The 21,377-nt window shown below is 34.1% G+C and overlaps 2 protein-coding genes across 5 annotated transcripts in view; both read right to left on the reverse strand.

Moving 5' to 3' along the window:
• LOC138691988 (zinc finger protein 234-like) overlaps positions 1-10,569 on the reverse strand; it is a 36,514-nt gene extending 25,945 nt beyond the window's left edge. The window contains exons 1-5 of one of the 2 annotated variants that reach the window (XM_069814705.1): positions 10,470-10,569; positions 9,020-9,132; positions 8,425-8,547; positions 4,631-4,701; positions 572-1,813 (exon numbers count right to left, since the gene is read on the reverse strand). In XM_069814705.1, the coding sequence (XP_069670806.1) occupies positions 829-1,813; positions 4,631-4,701; positions 8,425-8,547; positions 9,020-9,112 (1,272 nt within the window). In that variant the 5' untranslated portion in view covers positions 9,113-9,132; positions 10,470-10,569 and the 3' untranslated portion in view covers positions 572-828. Of the gene's footprint in view, positions 1-571; positions 1,814-4,630; positions 4,702-8,424; positions 8,548-9,019; positions 9,133-10,469 lie in introns of those variants that run through there. The other variant, XM_069814703.1, reaches the window with a different exon arrangement.
• A 5,436-nt stretch (positions 10,570-16,005) lies between these two features.
• LOC138691990 (zinc finger protein ZFP2-like) overlaps positions 16,006-21,377 on the reverse strand; it is a 13,479-nt gene continuing 8,107 nt past the window's right edge. For all 3 annotated transcript variants that reach the window (XM_069814708.1, XM_069814707.1, XM_069814706.1), the window contains exons 3-5: positions 20,955-21,092; positions 18,664-18,746; positions 16,006-17,261 (exon numbers count right to left, since the gene is read on the reverse strand). In XM_069814708.1, the coding sequence (XP_069670809.1) occupies positions 16,208-17,261; positions 18,664-18,746; positions 20,955-21,092 (1,275 nt within the window). In that variant the 3' untranslated portion in view covers positions 16,006-16,207. The remainder of the gene's footprint in view (positions 17,262-18,663; positions 18,747-20,954; positions 21,093-21,377) is intronic.

Below are 21,377 nucleotides of genomic sequence, written 5' to 3' on the forward strand. Positions count from 1 at the left end.
GGTATTTAAAAGACTAATTTAGAAACATGTTACATAAATCATCCTTGTGCCAAAAGAGAATGCTCCCTGGACCAAATTATATTAAAGAATGTAGTGGTATTTAAAAGACTAATTTAGAAACATGTTACATAAATCATCCTTGTGCCAAAAGAGAATGCTCCCTGCACCACATTATCGTAATTTGCAGTGGTCGTCAGTACTCGCTAAAATGGACAATAATATAATATAATTATGTTGTACGTAGCAAGATCTATTATTCAATTGATAGGATATTTTATGAGGTTGTCATGACTGAGATATCTATTGTCAATTGCTTTTATTTGTCAGTAGGCCTTGAATGACAGGTATATAAGGACTGGCGCTCTTAGGAGTTGAGGTCGGGGTTTGGGATGGCTCACAAGCAAGAACTTATACTAAATATGTTTAGGATTAGTGTAAAACTGGCCTATGTCTCCTATTGTGGTCGGGACATAAGTAATATTCACCCGAAATGGCGTGCCTGCGTTTAATAATTAAAATTCCTTACAAATTCAACCATATTCACTTCCAAAATCTCAGCGAAACTCAAAGCTACTTTCTCCAAATAGGATTGTCTTTTTACTTAGTTACTGCCATAGGTACATGTAGTTTCCTTTTATTAAAAGAAAGCACACACGAAAGTATCTAGTCTCATTTTTGTCCCTGATTGTATCTTAAGTGATTTCTAAGCTGCGAAATATTTTTCTGCATGCATACAATGTGAACGTCGATTCATCTCTATACAGTGTCACTTCTTTGGCAATATTTGGTCTCTGGTTGACGATTAGCATGAATGTTGAGATGTCCTGATCACTCGTGTTGGCGTACATGAATTCCCAAAGATGTTGAACTTGTGAAAGATATTCCACACAGATCACACCTGAATGGTTTCACGCCCGTATGCTGGAGAGAATGATGGTACAAACGCGCTGATTGAACGAAAGTTTTACCACAGACGTGACACTGAAACGGCCTCTCACCTGTGTGGAGGCGTTGATGTACTTTCAGAGTATTTCTCATTGAGAAAGTTTTGCCACATACTTCGCACTTGTATGGCTTGAAACCCGTATGAGTGCGAGCATGAAAATATAAATGCCCAGATTGAATAAAAGATTTTCCGCAAACATCACACTTGAATGGTTTTTCACCAGTGTGCAATCGCATGTGCTGTGTTAGGTGACACTTAACTGAGAAACATAAACCGCACACATCGCATCTTAATCGCTTTTCACCGGTATGAGTACGAGTGTGTACCTCGAGATGTCCAGATTGCGAGAAACATTTGCCACACACTTTGCATTTTAATGGCTTTTCACCCGTGTGCATACGTGCGTGCACCCTCAAATTTCCCGATTGCGAGAAACATTTCCCGCAAACGTCACATTTCAAAGGCTTTTCACCCGTGTGCATACGTGCGTGTACTATCAGACGCCCTGAATGTGAGAAACATTTCCCGCATTCATCGCATTTGAACGATTTTTCCACCACGTGCTGCATGACATCGACCGGTCCAGTCTCTGAGAACGAATTCCCTCCAGTGTGTTGGCGCACATGGGTTTTCAAACACCCTAATCTGGAGTAACATTTTCCACAGAAGTCACATTTGTGTCTCTTTTCTAAAGGCTGCAGTGAACTCCGACAATCCGAACTCGAATTGTTTTCTTCTTCAAACAAATGGTCGTAAACGTTGGTATTGAGTTCTCTCTCACAGGGAGAGTTTCCCGTAGCAACATAATTTTCAGAAATTGTTCGCTTCGTTTGTGCAGGAATTTCATTGTTGTCAGTTTGAAAGATGCTGAAATTAAAGATTCCAATTAGAGAATATGAGAGATTCACGAATACAAATCGTTATCACCATGGAACACAGCTATACACAAAAAAAGTCCGAAACAAACAAATTTGGATTTCAAATATAACGTGAACCCAAGACTTCGGAAGCTCTACCGCGCAATGCCATTCCATACCAACATAAGGCCCTTTAACACACTTGAAGAGTTTTCGCTAGCGAGAAAATTCAAAGATTGATAACACTGATTCAAATGGACGTCCACACCCTGGAAGAGATTCTCGTTCGAGGCAAATACCTCGCGCGAGTTTCTCGCTGGAATCGGTAGCTCAGCGAATCTTCTTGACACATTTATCAAAGATGTTCGACATTTATACTCTTTATGACGTTTGAATGAAGAAAAAGATATCATAGGTGGCGATGAATTCTATTGTTTTTATTTGAAAATGAGGAAAGATGGCTGATAATTGCAGTCAGAAACTTATCGAACTTGTACGATGTCACCCGTAGGCCTATTTATATGATACACGGGATGAAGACTATAAAAACACGAAACTTAAAGAAGATAACTGGAGACAAATATCCGATTATCTGGAAATAAGTAGGGCTGACATATTTTATTTTAATGAGATTTAATAGTATTAATTAAACATTTGAAATAATGTATCTATATGTCTTAACAGTTTACATAATTTAAATCAGAACATAGCAAAGAATCCTCTATCATATCATGAATGCCAAAAAACTGAGGTCCATTCAACCTGAAATAACGCCTAAACGTATCATCATTCAAATCGAAACCAGTGTCCAAAACTCGCCCTTATTTTCGTAAGATGCAATGTGATTTTCAGATATTTTTGGCTTTAATTTTAGGCCTACTTTTTCTTTTCATTAACAAAATATGTTCATGTAACTCCATTTCCTCATAATCTGGATACTCAGATTCAACATAACGTTCGCACGTAATTTGTAAAGTACGACAATATACTAACAGGTTAAATATTTCAGTGGCGTATACTGGTTAAAGGGTTTGGGCTACCACTGACCCTATTATTACACAACATTAACAATTACTTTAATTTTAATTACTATGGTAAAACTAATAATACAAAATTATTACATTATGTTATATTATAAACTTTTCCTTTTGTAATTTCCTTGGGCTACCACCGGTAGCCCCGGTAGCCCGCAAAATACGCCCCTGATTTTGTTATCGCATTATCGTGGTCGTGGCGAGAGTAATAGGAAAGTGTCGAGCTCCATAGGTACTCGTATATTGCAATGCCAGTATCATGTTATTATACTGTGAAAGTGCTTAAGTTTAACTGCTTTTATAAACAAAAATGCATTGTTGAAAACCAAATTGGTTGTGTGTTTATTATATTATCGTTATGAATAGTAATCACAACTCTCAGTTACATTTCCAATAAAACTTGTCTGCAACAATACTACTTAATGACTTTACAGCATGTACACTATATAATTCGATATGATAAATTTATTCCACAAAGAGTTGGAGTTTATTTTCCTTATACTTCTTATCGAAGAAGAAATACTCGTAATAATATTACACCAACAACAAAATCAATGCTTAAAAATAAACCACAGCCTGCCTTTCACAAGTCAATTTCGTTTCAACAATGAATAAGTTTGAAAATATACAGTCCGTCAAAAAAATGTATACACTCTTTAAGGAATGAAAGCTATTTATTATGTGTTTGTTTACATTTAAATACTGATCACACATTATTACTCTCTTCAGTTAAACATATGGTTACTTTAGATGTTCAAAATGTTCGCCGTTGGCATAATGCAACAATATCATGATACAGTATATATACTTTTTGGCGGACTTTGTATACGATTTCTTTGCATCGAATCTGATGTGCTTGATCAGAAATCTTTATAATTCACAAGTAAGATGTATGTATTTTGATTCCAGTAAGTTATTGTTCAAATATCTTGGGGCAACAGCAACAAATATAAATGATACTCGGGAGGAAATTAAACACAGAATAAATATGGGAAATGTCTGTTATTATTCGGTTGAGAAGCTTTTATCATCCAGTCTGCTGTCAAAAAATGTGAAAGTTAGAATTTATAAAACAGTTATACTACCGGTTGTTCTTTATGGTTGTGAAACTTGGACTCTCACTTTGAGAGAGGAACATAGGTTAAGGGTGTTTGAGAATAAGGTGATTAGGAACATATTTGGGGCTAAGAGGGATGAAGTTACAGGAGAATGAAGAAAGTTACACAACGCAGAACTGCACGCATTGTATTCTTCACCTGACATAATTAGGAACATTAAATCCAGACGTTTGAGATGGGCAGGGCATGTAGCACGTATGGGCGAATCCAGAAATGTATATAGTGTTAGTTGGGAGGCCGGAGGGAAAGAGATCTTTAGGGAGGCCGAGACGTAGATGGGAAGATAATATTAAAATGGATTTGAGGGGTGTGGGATATGGTGATAGAGACTGGATTAATCTTGCTCAGAATAGGGAGCAATGGCGGGCTTATGTGAGGGCGGCAATGAACCTCCGGCTTCCTTAAAAGCCAGTGAGTAAGTAAGTATGACTTGTACAGTAGCTGCTTACAAACTGTTTCTGAGAGTTAGGAGGCGGCAAATTTTAGAACTGTCTAAGGGCAGGACTAGACCTAAATCCATTCCTGATTCTCCCCACCCTATTAATCCTATTTACGGAATGATTCTTTAGGTGGGAGAACGACCCTTTTATGGAGAATTACCAAATTTATGTCCTACATGTACCTGAATCAGTGAAATCAAGAAAAGTTTGAAAATGAAAAACACACTACACTCACCCTTCATTCAAGACTTCATGCTGTTGTGTCTTAGCCTCGTCTTTTACTCTATTCACGTCAAATGTGTCCTCCTGGAAATAATAAATGAAAAACAGCATTCCTACAGTGAGGTTTGAAAACCAGAGTCATCAAACAGTTCAGGATAATTGACACGAAAATTAACTGATAAAACGAATATTTGAAATTTGATATCAACACCCACGTATTAAGTTATGCCAAAACCAACATAACTTTGGTGGCATTATGCACAATATAGTGTGTCTCATACGAACCAAACTTTCATTCTCTCATCGTCAATAGGTCATGGATGAAAAGTACGTTCTAAACATCTCCATGAGCGTGAGGTATTGATACAGGTGTGTGCATGTACAGTAGTGGAAAAAAAAAAACCGAACCGACCCTTGTAGCTGATTTCAGAGCCTTGTTCACTCCAGAGCAAGATAGACTGGTAAATAAGACTTTCGTGGTTCGAATCCTGCCTGGGAAGGAAACTTTTTTTTTTTGTTTCTTATTCAAATTTATTCCCAATATTTTTCGATTGCAGTGGTATTTTACTACTTAATTAACTTATTATTCCCAGAACATGAATTTTACCAGCAATCGAAAAGTATTGGGAATAAATTTGAATAAGGAGCAAAAAAAAGTTTCCTTCCCAGGCAGGATTAGAACCACGAAAGTCTAGTTACCAGTCTATCGTGCTCTGGAGTGAGCAAGGCTCTGAAATCAGCTACAAGGGTCGGTCCAGTTTTTTTTTTTTTTTCCGCTACTGTACATTGGATAATATTTAAGTTACTGCGAATGGAAAAAGTGTCCTAAGTCATTTTTTTAAGATTTTAACATATTTTATTTATGTTAAAATGTATCCTTTTTGACGTCATATGCAGAGCGGATCACGAAAGTTACCACCACTTACGTAGCATAATTTCAAAGACATTTTGAGCAAAAATGTCATATAAAGATGAATCCTATTCTCAATATTTTCAGAGTTACACTAATTTGAAGTTGTTTTAAAGTATTATTATTCTTTAGTTTTAAAAGTAAAAGAATATTACAGATATAGAATGAACTATTCAGGAGTATCATTTCTTTAATTAGTATTCTGAAGTTAAAAGTGCGTTGTGAATTCCATAGTTGCTTCGTTCATACATATGTAGCAATTTAGAAATCTTCTCACCATTCGTGAGCTGCCACAAGGGACAAAGAGTACTTAACCATATAAATGTTTACAAGTTCACTGAACAATTGATAATTTGTTTTGACAATGAACCTCCTACAAGTCCATAGCTACAAATACATTTTAAGATTAGTGGAAATATACCTAGTTTTAAAGAGGTAAGTCCACACCTGTGAAGTACCGGTTAGCGCGTCTGGCCGCGAAACCAGGTGGCCCGGGTTTGATTCCCAGTCGGGGCAAGTTACCTGCTTGAGGTTTCTTCCAGGGCTTTCCCTCAACCCAATATGAGCAAATGCTGGGTAAGTTTCGGTGCTGGACCCCGGAATCATTTCACAGGCATTATCACCTTCATATCATTCAGACGCTAAATAACCTGAGATGTTGATAAAGCGTTGCAAAATAACCTACTAAAAAATTTATATATATATATATTTTTTTTCCGATTTTTAACTACAAAACTACATTTTTCTTAAGCACTTATCACAACAATTGTTACAAATCACGCCACTCACGTAAATTCTGTACATTGGGATGCAGAATTAACCTGTCAAGAATCAAGTTCCTAAAGTCGTATGTTTTGTAACAAATGTTGTGGTAAGTGCGTAAGAATGATGTCATGTTTAGTTAAAAATTGAGGACGTCACCCTAACAACGGCATATAGTGCCACACGCCCTTTTTAGGGCGATTACATTTTCTTAATTTACAGATGTTCTTTTATCAGTTGACGAAAAATAGTTTCTGCATACTAGATATTCTAAGAGCTACATGTATACATTTTTGCAAACAGAAAGAAAAAAAAAAAAACACTGAATCTGTTATTTCATTTGTGCAGCTAGCTCTAGAGAATTTGATGAAATCTCATCCATCCAAGAACATTGTGATGTTCTCTGATGGTGCAGGGGAACAAAATAAAAATTTCAAATTCCTGTAATTTATTTCATGGGTTTCCAACGTATATAATGAGAAAATTGTGTATATATTTCCAGTAAAAGGGCGCAGATATTCGGAATGTGACAAAAATTTTGGATTGTACAGCATGAAGATTAAGAAAATGTGAAATGTTACGGTGTTACGGGACAGCTCCGTTTTGAAAGACTGATCTGAAGTACTAAGCATTTATGTTCTGAAAAAACCAAAAAGTAAGCAATCTGTGTTTCAACTCCAGAAATACCGTCAAATATTTTGTGAGCCTTCAGGAAAAGTATCAACTTCTAAGAACTACTCTAATGTGTTCAGTGAGTTTACATTGTGGAAGAAAGACTATGACGCTAATGAAGTGAGGAATCTAACCCCTCCTTGAATGAAACGTGTTCCCATTAATCCAGCTAAAGAAAGGGATATTAGAGATTTATTTCCCTTCTTGAATGAATAAGTAAGAAGTTAGTACGAAGATGTACTGGAAGAAGCGAAAGTAGCAAGCCTTGCGGTTGTATCCGAAGATGAAACATCTGATGCATGCTAGAGACCAAAAGTGAATTTGCTGGCTGATTCCATTTTTTTGTAATAATTTCATATCATTAGTAGGATTAACAGTGGCTATTATCTCATTTGGAACTTTCCATGTGAAGATGTATGTTTAGTTTATTTATTTCTACTGAACTCGGTTAGCGCATCTGGCCGCGAAACCAGGTGGCCCGGGTTCGATTCCAGGTCGGGGCAAGTTACCTGGTAGAGGTTTTCCTTCAACTCAATATGACGAAATGCTGGATAACTTTCGGTGCTGGACCCCGGACTCATTTCACTGGCATTATCACCTTCATCTTATTCAGACGCTAAATAACGTAAGATGATTATAAAGAGTCGTAAAATAACCTACTAAAAAAAAACAAACATGTTTAATTTTTGTGTATTTAGGAGTAAAACTCAAATTAGTTCTCATTTCTCACAGTTTTGCTCACTATAGGCCTACTTATAATATTTCAGTCAAATTTATATAAATTCACATGATTTATATGAAATTAAAAAGTTCACCTTAAAAAGGGCGTATGTAGAACTGAAAAGAAACATGTCTTATATCCCCCTCTCGTACTTTGTTTCCCTGTTCTTGATATAGTTTCAGACATAATACTTAAGAAATATATAAAACTTCATATACGGTAATTGTTATTCACATACAGAAAGTCAATTAACTTTTAAACTCAATTATTTCAGAACATCATTTTCAGTTATACGCGATTGTTAGGGTAACGTCCTCAATTGAAAAATAAAATCTGCAGAAAACAATTACTATTATTATTATTATTACTATTACTATTGTTATTATTATTGTTGTTATTGTTACTATTATTATTATTATTTATTATTTATTATTATTGTTATTACTCGTAGATGTGACGAAATTGTCTTTTTGTGATACCTGTAACAATGGAGATAAAGGAAGTGTGGTTCACCTTGTATCAAAAAAATGGACAAAAATATAATAAATTGCAAAACATCACATGGCATATATATAAAATAATAAGAGGACAACAAAAATTTAATTAGAGATTAGCAAAATTGTTCGGTGTCAGAAAATACTCCAGGTAAGGTATAAGTAATTTTAGACCTGATAGGTTGAGAGGGTTAATACAAGTTAAATATTGTAAAAATACAAGCGTGCACCCTAAGAGCACCACTTACCGCAACTTCACATTTCACCTCAGCAAAATCAATCGGCACCGCATTATCTTCGTGTTTAATCACTGAAGTCTGATCATAGCTGTCATCCACGCATTCCTTCTTAATCCTAGTCACAAGCAGATCCTGTTGAACACAAAGATAATATCATAAATGTGCAATATATTAAGCAGCTTTAGAAGTTGTATTGTGTTGTGTTAGTTCGAGGAAAAACGTAAATTTGGTTGTATTCTGTTGTAAAATATGAAATACGTCACGAATAATTATTTATTCAATTCAATTCAACGTAGCAACTGTCCCTCATATACAAAAATAATAGCAAAAATGTTACTCAGATTCAAAATATTTAACTTACTCATTAATTCACTCCAATTTTTTTCAACAAATTGTTCAATTGGAGGTATAACTGCCTCACAATGTGTAGCCGACACCTGTCCATGTGGCTGTATATGTAATAATGTTAGGTTATGAAACCTGTATATAGGATTCATTAGCATATGAAATAAATTACAAATAAACAACATTTATAAAACCACTAGCAATAAAGTTCATGTAGCAGTTAAAAGAAGAAACCTGTGATCTTCTCATGCTTATTTACCTCCAATAAGGGCTTCTTCTCATCTACATCTGAATCATCACTTGCTTGTGTTACCCAGCTGTAGTCCTTAGATTCTGTCTTGATTCCGTCCATCACAAATGAAAGAGTTGAATCTGAAACGAATGTCAGTTGTTGATTAAAGCTTAATTTGTAATTGCAATATAAAATATTTCTGGAAGATCGGAATATATCCCAAATGATATCCTATACAAAATATCGAAGAAACTTAGCATCAGTTCCTAGATTATTTGCAAGATAACTATCTGCAATTCTTAATAATACTTCATTGTTATATTAATCAAAGTGTGATAATTCAATTTCGAAAGTATTGCGTCATTTCTTTCGTTAGCTAGTTACCAGAAAAGCACTCTCTATTTGGCATGTCACTTATCATGGAAATGTTTATTTTCGAAATGTTTTGGTGATGTCGGATATATTTCTCCATAATTACAAATACTGGCTGTTAAAGGTGAACTTGAATATTAATTACTCAATACATAACCTTAATTCCGATATGATCGATTGTTCACAGTAATTACCGCATTGTAAGTTCCCTTCACGTAAGGACTTTGTACTCGGGAATATGCCTCTAGATTTAGGTATCCTTGGAATGATAAGACTCTAGCAACATTTAGGTATTGTTTTAGAGTTTTAATGTGATGAAATTTATGTGCAACATAGTACGACTGTATTTATATCTACAACGTATATCAATCGTAATCATTAATTGTCAAACATGAATTCGATATGCATAATTAGGAATATAATAATATAACGTCTGAATATCTTGCTTATCAACTTTAGAAATCATTTACTAATATTGAGAGCGAATAACTCAATTAATATGCATCGAATTATATGTTCGCAAATTGCGGAAAATGATCACACTTATTTCCGCGTGTATCCTTGTAGATCATAGAGAAAAAAACGAGTTTTGTAAGGTCGAATCGGTGTCAAGTTGGTTTAGTTTAGGTTTTTGGTATGCCTTGGAAGAAAGGGCACATTCTTAGACAATTGTGGGCATAGGCAAAGGATGTAGTTCGGAGAAAAAGATTATCTTAAAATACAAAAAAAAAGTAGATTTGTCTGTGATTGTCCAATATGCATCATCAGGCTGAAGAAAAGGCAATTTTAAATGCCAACAATTTATTTTGTGTACACATGGTTGGAATTTTGAGGGAAGAGGGGATCCGTATTCTGAAACTTATCCTGTAGTCTTCACACAGATTTACGTACAGTATCAATTACTACATTTTCAGTCAGCATTATCTTTGGTAAAACATATTGAACATCAAACAAATTACGATCGTTCATGCGTTTAGCGTGTTGAATGAAAAGTAAATAGGCCTATGTAGAAAAACAAATTTAATCTAACATCAATAACAGGTAATAGCTAAATCAATATATATGATGTAAGAAAATTATTATATAAGCAGAGTAACACAGATACCTTGCACAGATTATAAATCCTCGAAGTATTCCCAGTTCTATTTGTCGTTTTGAATTTGAGATGACCTTATTTTGGTAATTCAATGATATCGAATAACTTTAGCATATGAACTGTTTGTGATCAAGAATGTCGTGGAAAAGCACTAAATTACCATCGAGTTAGAAAGCTCGTTGATGATCATAAACATGCTAAATTTATGAAAATTACATTCACTATTATGTGGAGGACTTAAAGTAATAATAGATAGAGATAACTTGGAGATTTTTGCAGTACCCATTAATTTCGCTTTACACAGTCTAATAATTTACTAAGGATCAAAGTATCACTCAGCTTAAAATAGGTACAATCTAAACTTAACATTTCAACTGGCTAGAAAAATAGATTCCTTTTTGTATATTATTGTGAAAGCCAATTCCTAGTACGATAATAATGCTTGTTTTTCACACCCACTGTCATAAGTATGCTTTTATTAGCTTGTTTTAGGGAAATAAATTTATTTTACCGTGATAGTATTGGTTGCTATTGGCGACAGGTCCATCAGTGACGTTGCTTTTCTAGGGAAGTGAAAATGTGTTTCATTCAAAAGTGACATAACAAATAAAATAATAATCGACGATTCTCCCAACAGATCTGATATTAAATCATGTAAAATGAAGAAATATATTATTATTATTACGTAAAATATGGGAGTGAAAAAAATTATATGGGTAATTGTAAATCACAGGAATCCACTTCTTGCCTTTTTCAAAATCACTCAAACTATAAAATGAAAGTATTCATTAGTACAAATAGAATTGATCACTTAGAGATCTGTAGACCGACCCAACCCACCCTAAATACATACCTTACTTATATACGAAAATCGTCGTCCTTGAATGCTCTTCCTCGACTAGTAAAATATAGGCTACTTATCTCCTTTAAACTACATAAATAAGTATTGTTTTCACATATAATTTGTCCGGCCATTGTTAGTCCTAGGGCCTGTTCGTTGTTGGAAACTCACGGAACCAACGAGGGTTAGGATTTATACATATCTGTTTGATCACTTACGCAGTTTTTTTCTCTGTGCTGTCCTAAGGGAAATACAAGTATACTAATGGGGACCATTCTAAACCTAGCAACAACATGTGGACTTAAATCCAGATCTAGTTCCGCATTTTATTCACCACTTCCCTCTGTCAATGGCATAGTAGTGGTCAAAACATAACCTCAATTTCAGGACAAATATATTCAATCACAGTTCATCCACATTATTGTAAATACCAACTGCTTTAAGGCAGTCTAGTGGGACAAATTTGAAGTTCATTTTCTTCTTCATTTGTTTGTTCTTACTTATCGACATCTCAATTTTCTCATTAATCCTCAAATTTCCGATTATCAGTTTACTCTCTGTTCAATCGGATTTGCTATTTCTAAAAAAAAAAACTACGTAACTTACTAATACAGCTATTATTAGTAATAAGCCGGGCTAGGATTTATATGGACTAAAAGGAGACTAAATATATACTGTACATACGTATGAGCTACAAAGTTATCAGAATATAGGGTAAAATACGGAGGAAAATTTAGAATGGCGCACAAAATAATACAAAGAAATTCTGTATTTTACCAATATTATTATTTTCTGTTACTGTAATTTTATACAAAGTGCAATTGAAGAGTTTATTGCCTTAACTGATTTGATATTAAAATTATAGGGCCTCTTTTTTTTTTTTACAGTTGTTCGATGTGATCTTCTCTCACTTCTAAATTAAAAATCCTGTGGCATACTTTATACACTTTTTCAAAAGTTTCTAATTGCTGTTCAACTCCGAAGATTATCAGATTTATTCTTCCAGGCATGTTTTCGACATTTCTTTGTCTCTTTATTGTTGGCTTTATTACTGACATACATTTAAGAAATAAATAACCTACTCCACCCTTTAGGACAACCTTCCTTATACCTGCGACATTGTAAGTTGGTTGTCAGGTCATTTTTAGTTCCGGTCAAACTTAACAACCTAAAAGTTACCGAAGTAAAGCAGTTCATTTATCTTCATCTTTCTACAACAATTGCCTGTTTTCATAGCGTGTGGTACAAAACACTGATTAAATTTCGAATGTTCCACTTAATCTACTGTTTCTTAAAATTGCTCTGTACTCACTAAAACTCCTGTCAACATCACAATGTGTGTATCGATCCTTGTCTTAAGAGTCTTCCCTCTGTTTTTCTACCAGCGACTTACCATTTTGTACACACATTAAGGAAGGTAGATGTGCTCAATTAAAATTACAATATAAATTCTTTTTTATTACTTACTTACTGGCTTTTAAGGAACCCGGAAGTTCATTGCCATTCTCACATAAGCCCGCCATTGGTTCCTATCCTTAGCAACATTAATCCAGTCTCTACCATCATATCCTATCTCCTTCAAATGCATTTTAATATTATCTTCCCATCTACGTCTCGGCCTCCCCAAAGGTCTTTTGCCCTCCAGCCTCCCAGCTAACACTCTATATGCATTTGTGGATTCGCCCATACGTGCTACATGTCCTGCCCATCCCAAACGTCTGGATTTTATGGTCCTAATTATGTCAGGTGAAGTATACAATGCGTGCAGCTCTGTGTTGTGTAACTTTCTCCATTCATCTGTAACTTCATCCCTCTTGGCCCCAAATATTTTCCTAAAAACCATATTCTCAAACACCCTTAATCTCTGTTCCTCTCTCAAAGTGAGAGTCCAAGTTTCACAACCATAGAGAACAACTGGTAATATAACTGTTTTATAAATTCTAACTTTAAGATTTTTTGACAGAAGACTGGATGACAAAAGCTTCTCAACCGAATAATAAGAGGCATTTCCCATATTTATTCTGCGTTTAATTTCCTACCGAGTGTCATTTATTTTTGTTACTGTTGCTCCAAGATATTTGAATTTTTCCACCTCTTCGAAGGATAAATCTCCAATTATTATAGTTCCATTTCGTACAATATTCTGGTCACGAGACATAATCATATACTTAGTCTTTTCGGGATTTACTTCTTTTTTATTAAACCTCAAAATAGCTTCGGTTCTAAACTTAAAATGTTGATGTGAATAGATTATGTTAACATGTAAAAATTCTCTTCACAATAAAATAACACAGTTTTGTAATTATTTCTGCAACAAGTTATGCAATAAGAAGTAAACGGAACTTATGGACACATGACACTAAACAAAACTTAGCAATGATACGCAATAAAGTTATAATATAATATTTCACTGAGCTCCATACACTGAAATAGAAAACCCGAACATACATTATCATCTGCTCGGGAAAGGGTCTGTGCTGAGGCGATAGTAGCGATCCTGGTGGTCAGCAACTATTTATGTATGCATATTTATTAAGTATTGAGCTTCGCAACTGTATATACTAAACTGTGGTTTTACGATGAACACCAGAGAGTGAAGCATAAATGCAATTGAGCATTTTCAGGGTATGCTCGGATGTATTACGAATACAAACCAGCCACCAAAAAATTTGTAGGAGTTGAGACAGTTATTTCTGAAGAATGGGAGGTTATTCCTGAAAAAGCCACTGCTAACATGATTGAAGGCATGCCGAGGTATATGGATGCTGTTATTTAAGGCAGAGGGGCCGACACTAATTATTATGAATGCGAGTTCAATGCTTTTAACACAAAACGTTTGAGTCACGGCTGAAAAACGTCGTTACTGTTTTATGACCTTTGCAAACTAAGGGGAAAGGTTTTGCTTTTAATTTTGTATGATAATAAAATATACAAGATGATTTGAAGAGGGCAGCATGGGCCTATCAATTAAGTTTAACTAATTGATTAACTAGCGGACTAATTCGTGTTAATTATGTAAGTCTGTGCGGCTTACAGCTGTTTCGGTGCTTCATCACACCATCCTCAGAGCCTGGTGGATGGTGTGATGAAGCATCGAAACAGCTGTAAGCCGCACAGACTTACATAATTAACACGAGTAAGTCCGCTAGTTAATCAATTACTTATATTCAAGTGTTAAAAGTAGTGTAAGCAAGATTCAAAATGGATTATTAAGTTTAACTGTTAAAGAATATGGTATTTAAATTAAAAAATCACATTCTAGTTCGTGGAATTGTTTGTTGAACACATGTCAGGTTGCGCAACTTCACCTTAACCCATGACATATAGTAAATATTGTAACTATGCTGTTGTAAAATTGAAAATTAATATGTAATGTATTTATTATTACTATTATTATTATTATTATTATTATTATTATTATTATTATTATTATTATTGTTACTATTGCTACTACTACTACCATTATTATTATTATTATTATTATTATTATTATTATTATTATTATTATTATTGTCAGTTATCAATAACATCATTGCTATCTCTGTTTTCTTTCTTTTCGTTGTATTAGCTCGATGAGAGCTCTATAATGTACTTTTGACTCTGTTGACCCTCTATAGGGCTTTAACTTAAGTTGTATCATTTTCATCAGTGTTTGTATTTATTTTTTGTATTTATATGTGCTATCTGGTAGGATGGAAGAGAAGGCCTTATGGCCTTAATCCTGTCAGATTAAATAAATTATTATTATTATTACCATACTTCTAAAAACAAAAGCTATGGCAATGTGTGGCAAAAATATTCAAAGAGTAAAATTTGAATTATATGGGAAAATAATAGAATATGTGTCAAAATTAACATATGTAGGAAACCTGATCTCAAATGAAGAGACAGGTCTTGGTATCATTTTAAAAAGATACTACATATCAAATGTTATCAGACGACATTTTGGAAAGCAGATGTCATCTGAAACTAAATTAAGAATACACAATATTACCTCAAAGCAGCATTGTCTTATGGAACTGAAGTCTGCATATTTAATAAAGGAGAAACCAAGAAACTTGAAGCACCACAAATTAAATCTTTGCAATCATTACTACGATTTTCTACACCAGAACATAAAACAAACATAGATATTAGACATTAAGAGTAAATAACATAGTTGATGACGTACAGATCCATCAACAAAACTAGGACGCTCATAACCAAAAAATGGAAACGAAAAATCAATAATTGTACACCTGCCATACAGCTGTCAACTGTGAAGTAATGAATATCGACGATGATCAACAAGATCATACTACTAGAACAGAACAGATCAAATGACAACCAGAAAATATTATGACGATAATGATGTTTATTTACAGAATCCTGTTAGAAAATTGTTTTCTCTAACACTGAGGAATAATAACTCTCAGATATGTTCTTTATTTTTATAAAAGAAAACACACGGAACAAAATTTTATTAATTAATGAGCAAGTTCAATACAGTCGATACTTAACAATACATTAAATCTTTATGTTACAACAAGAGATAACATTTATATGTAATACCAATCCATTTGGCGAAAACGTTTGTCAATACATATAAATGTTATCTCTTGTTGTAACATAAAGATTTAATGTATTATTAAGTATCGACTGTATTAAAGTTACTCATTAATTGATATTGCACTTATCGGACCAACATGCCTTTAAAATTAGAAAGTCCCAAAGTGTAATCTTATGCGTTTTCTAGACTGATAAATATTTACATGTACAGAATTTGAATGTCCATTCACATGTTTGCTGTCAAGCATAGACTTAAAAAATACGTCCATATTGGACGTAGTTTAACTCGATTTTTTTTCGCACTATTTGGCGTCTGATGAGCATGGAGCTAGGCATGTCCTGATCGTGAAAATATCTCTCACCTGTGCTGGAGCGCATGACTTCTCAAAGATCCTGGTTTCAAGAAAAATTTTCCACACGCATCACACTTGAATGGCTTCACACCATTGTGATTGAGAGTATGGTAATATAAGTGTGACGATTGAACGAAAGTCTTCCCACAGGTATTACATTTAAACGGCTTTTCACCTGTGTGCAAGCGTCCGTGTATTTTGAGAGTACACTTCAACGAAAAGCTTTTCCCACATACATCGCACGTGAACGGCTTTTCACCAGTGTGCATACGTGCGTGATCTTTAAGCCGCCCTGAAATTGTGAAACATTTGCCACAGACCCCACACTTGAAAGGCTTTTCCCCCGTGTGAGTACGTGCATGGTAATACAAATGTCCCGCTTGGAGGAAAAGTTTCCCACAAACATCGCACTTGAATACTTTTTCACCTGTGTGCACACGGACGTGTTGCGTCAGATGACATTTCACTGAAAAACTCAGACCACACACATCGCATTTTAATGGCTTTTCACCCGTGTGAGTACGTGCATGTACTTTCAGGTGACCAGATTGCGAGAAACATTTGCCGCACACATCGCATTTCCAAGGTTTTTCACCAGTGTGCATACGTGCGTGTACAATTAGATGTCCTGATTGTGAAAAGCATTTTCCGCATACATCGCACTTCAATGGTTTTTCGCCCGTGTGCTTCCGTGCGTGCACTTTCATATTACTTGATTGTGTGAAATATTTGCCACAGACATCACATTTTAATGACTTCTTAGCTGCATTAATTTTGAGCGGTGTTGGCTGCGAGAATGAATTCTCATCAGTGTGCTGGCGTGCGTGAGTTTTGAGGGATCCTAATCGATTGTAACATTTTCCACATTTATCACATTTGTATGGCTTGTCTCGTTTATGTTCACGACAACTGCGGATGCTAGAATCAAGAATGTTTTCTTCCTTAAGCAAAATACCATTAATATTAGCATCAACTTCTCCTTCGGAGGCAGAGTTGTGTGTGGAAATACAATTTTCAGAAATGTCTCGCTTTATTTCTGGAACTACATTCTTCAAGATGCTGAAATCAGTTAAGTCCCATTAGCATATATGAGAGCTTTATAACGAAATAGATACTGTAGCCTATCACTGTGAAACATTGACATATATAATCAATTCGAAAACAATGAGATATATTATGTCTGAGTAAGTGCTTCTACTCGAAATTCTTGAGCTGTTACCCCATTTCTTATCGATAATAAAGAAATATAGTTTGCTCTTGTTTAGGAGAGGGAATGTACGGCATCACTATACCTTTTATAGCATTATCAAATTTGTTCTAGTGTCTATAAATGATCTTGCCCCCCTTATAAAAGACGTAGGTCAACCCATATTATTTGCAGGTGACACAATTACAGTAATTACAGCTAATAACTCCAACACATTCCAATCTTCAACAGAGGAAATTCTCTTCAAAATATGTGACTGATTCTCAGTCAATAAATTAGTATTAAATTGTAACAAAACTAACATAAATCAATTTAAATCCTGTCCAAATTCAACATTGCAAATTGCTAGCGCAATAATTAACAATAGCTCCCTATTAGAAACAACAACAACCAAATTTCTTGGCTTAAAAATCGATAATGTGTAAAATTGGAAAAATCATATTAAGGAAATTACCCCCAAACTAAATTCAGCTTGTTTTGCTACTAGATCTAAGCAAAAGATAGTAAATATCGATACCTTAAAAACAATATTCTTTCCATACTTCCACTCGGTAATGAGTTTTGGATTAATATTCTGGTGAAATTCCACAGATAGTAACAGTATATTCCTATTACAAAAAAGAGTAATTAGAATAATAGTAGGTGCCAAATCTAGGGAATCGTGTAGGATTATTCTAAAAAAAAAAACTACAAATAATGCCCATGGCTTGTCAGTGTATCTTTTCATTAATAATCTTCCTCGTATGTAATCGTGAAAACTTTGTAACTAATTCAACAGTTCATAGCATAAATACACGTCAAAAAATGACTTTCATACTCCATCGGCAAGTCTATCATGCTATCAAAAAGGGGTGCGTTATATGGCAGTAAAAATTTGTAATAGCCTCCCTATCGATATAAAAAATGAAACTCAAAACATAAAATTATTTAGGGCCAAATTAAAGAAGTACCTAATTTCTCACGTCTTCTATTCTGTAGGTGAATTCATGACATTCAACAACACTTCATGAAATTGATACTAAAACATTGTGTTGTACTAGTAGACTATATTGTAAATCTCGTCTACATATATTTCATCTAGATTGCGACTATAAATTAAGACTTGATAATAGTATTAAGTTTTTTGACTTGTTCCATATTCTAGCTGTAAATAATGTGTGAATACCATGGAATGTTAATAAATACAATACAATACAATACCACTTACCTGAACCACTGATATTAAGGAAAGTTTGAAAAGCATACTAAACTCACCTCTGTGAGAAGTTTTCACATTTCTCTGCCTTTACATCAAGCTTATCTTTGTGTGCTAGTGTATTCACGTTAAATTTATCTTCCTGTAAATAACAAACGAAATAGGATTAATGAAGGGATATTTTAAAATAAAATCATTATGAAAACCTCATGATTACCGACATGAAAAGTAATAACTATAGTATAACAAATTAAATTAATATAGAGAAATAACTCCTAGTTTCATTTTTCGTTCCTGCAATATTTCATAAATATTTGACAATATATATTACAAAATAATAGGGCCAAAATAGTTGACGAAAATAGTAAATTGGAATTTGAAAGTAGTCAAATAATTCTATTGCCCACACATATAATGAGGGTCACGTAAGAGTAGTTCCTGAAAGCCTAATTTGACAGTCTCTCTTCAGTGTTGCGAACTAATAATAGATATCACCAAAGTGGGTAAAATCACAATGGTACGTATTGAAATAATAATAATAATAATAATAATAATAATAATAATAATAATAATAATAAGAATAATAATAAAAATAAAAATAATAAAATCAGACACACCAAAAGAAATACAAAAACTTCTAGCACTGGAAACGATCAATAGTGGATACCCTACAGAAGAATGGCTACACATATATACTGATGGATCAACAACAGAAAACCTTACTGGAGCTGGAGTTACATGTACACATTTTTCCTTTTATCATTCTGTTGGCAGAGACACAACAAATTATGGTGGTGAAATAGAGGCTATACACATTGCTCTCCGACAATTATTAAATCTTCCCTTAAATAAATATAACAAGACAGTAATTCTTTCAGATTCTAAAGCTGCAATTCAGGGAATATGTTCAAATGCAACAAAGAAGTCAACAAAAATAAGAGAATGCTACAAAATGCTAACACAACTCCAAAAAGTTAATAAGATTGTCCGTCTCCAATGGATTCCAGCACACTGTGGAGTCATGGGGAATGAAACCGCAGACACACTTGCAAAGAAAGGCACAACAATAAAACAAAAGCCTATATTTAATTTCTCATATTCCTCAATAAAACGCTTGATCACTACAAAATTTTCTCATTCATACCTACAAGAAATAGAATCAAATGCTAAAGACAAAAAATGGATTACACTACTTCCCAACCTAGATATAATCCCCCAGGGACCAAGGAAAACAGCAGTTGCAGCCTTCAGACTATTGACAAATCATGACTGTCTAGCAAGTCATCTCTACAGAATAGGTATCTCAGCTTCACCCATATGTGTCCTGTGTAACGATCCAGCAGAAATGAATGAAGACCACTTGAAGACCTGTGAAGCATTAAGATCAGAAGAAACTACAGTTCAAAAGTATTGGAAAGCACGCCTGCTAATGGCTTCATTGCCAAATGCAAGGCACTAGACAACAACAACAACGTAATAATAATAATAATAATAATAATAATAATAATAATAATAATAATAATAATAATATATTGTTAGCAATAACAATTTCTTACTTATTTACCACATCCCATCTTTATGTAGTGAGGTGTTTCCTAAACGGTTCAATAATTTATTTATGTAGCAGTATATTTTCCTTCTAGACTTCTCGCATATTATGTTGCTAATTAGGATTATTATGAACTAATGTTACAATTTATTTCGTCAGGCAACATGAAATTTATTGCTTTGACTGAAGAGTTTACGATTCATCAGACCTAACCTAAAAATGTATTTACTTACTTACATTTTCATCAGTTTGCTTTACTGTAAACCAACTGCCAGTTGTATTATTTGTCAGTACCCGAAATTCGAAACGAAGTTCGTAAAGGACACTTCAACCTGAGAGCTAAAAAATCACTATAATCCACTAGCATATTTAGTAATAGTGGAAAAATGGTTGGGTTTCATCCTTAGGTTATTAAGTAAGCTGATCCGGACTATGCCTTATAAATAGTTTTTTTGAATCAATTAGTATCGTAATTAAAGAAATTGCTTTGGCATAATGAAAGTACACATACAAATGCTACTTTTTAAATTAAAACAAAATCCCTAAAATTTTTACATTTTTCAATTGTAATTTAATAGTGCTATTTTCATTCTAATGCCCATATAGCTATTATAAAAACAATTTTTTCAAAAGGACTTAAAAGCGGGATTGAACAAATTCCTTTGGCAGGATAAAAGTACGAATATATTAGATGGAAAAAAACAATTCCTAAAATTTTCACTTTGTTCACCAGAGTGTCTCCTTAATTCAAATTAAATACGGGCAAAATCAAAACCAGCACATCCCTAGAGCTCCACTCACCTGAGCTTCATATTTCACCGCAGGAAAATCAAGTGGGATTGCAGTCTCCTCGATTTTTATCTCTGATATCTGATCATAGCCGTGGTCCACGCATTCCTTCTTAATCCCAGTCACATGGAGATCCGATAAATTGCCTTTCTGTTGGAAAGACAGATATAAATAACTAATATATTACAGGGGATTAAGGCCCGTAACACACTTGCAGAGTTTTCGCCAGTGAGAAATGTGTTGCGAGAAAATTAAAAAATTGATAACATGGATTCAAATGGACGTCCACACACTAGAAGAAATTCTCGTTCGAGGCAAAAACCTCGCGCGAGTTTTTCGCTGGAATCGGCAGCTCAGCGAATTTTCTTGACACATTTATCAAAGATGTTTGACATTTATACTCTTTATGACGATTGAATGTAGAAGAAGATATCA

Source organism: Periplaneta americana, chromosome 16 (assembly GCF_040183065.1).
Source record: "Periplaneta americana isolate PAMFEO1 chromosome 16, P.americana_PAMFEO1_priV1, whole genome shotgun sequence".
NCBI lineage: Eukaryota > Metazoa > Arthropoda > Insecta > Blattodea > Blattidae > Periplaneta > Periplaneta americana.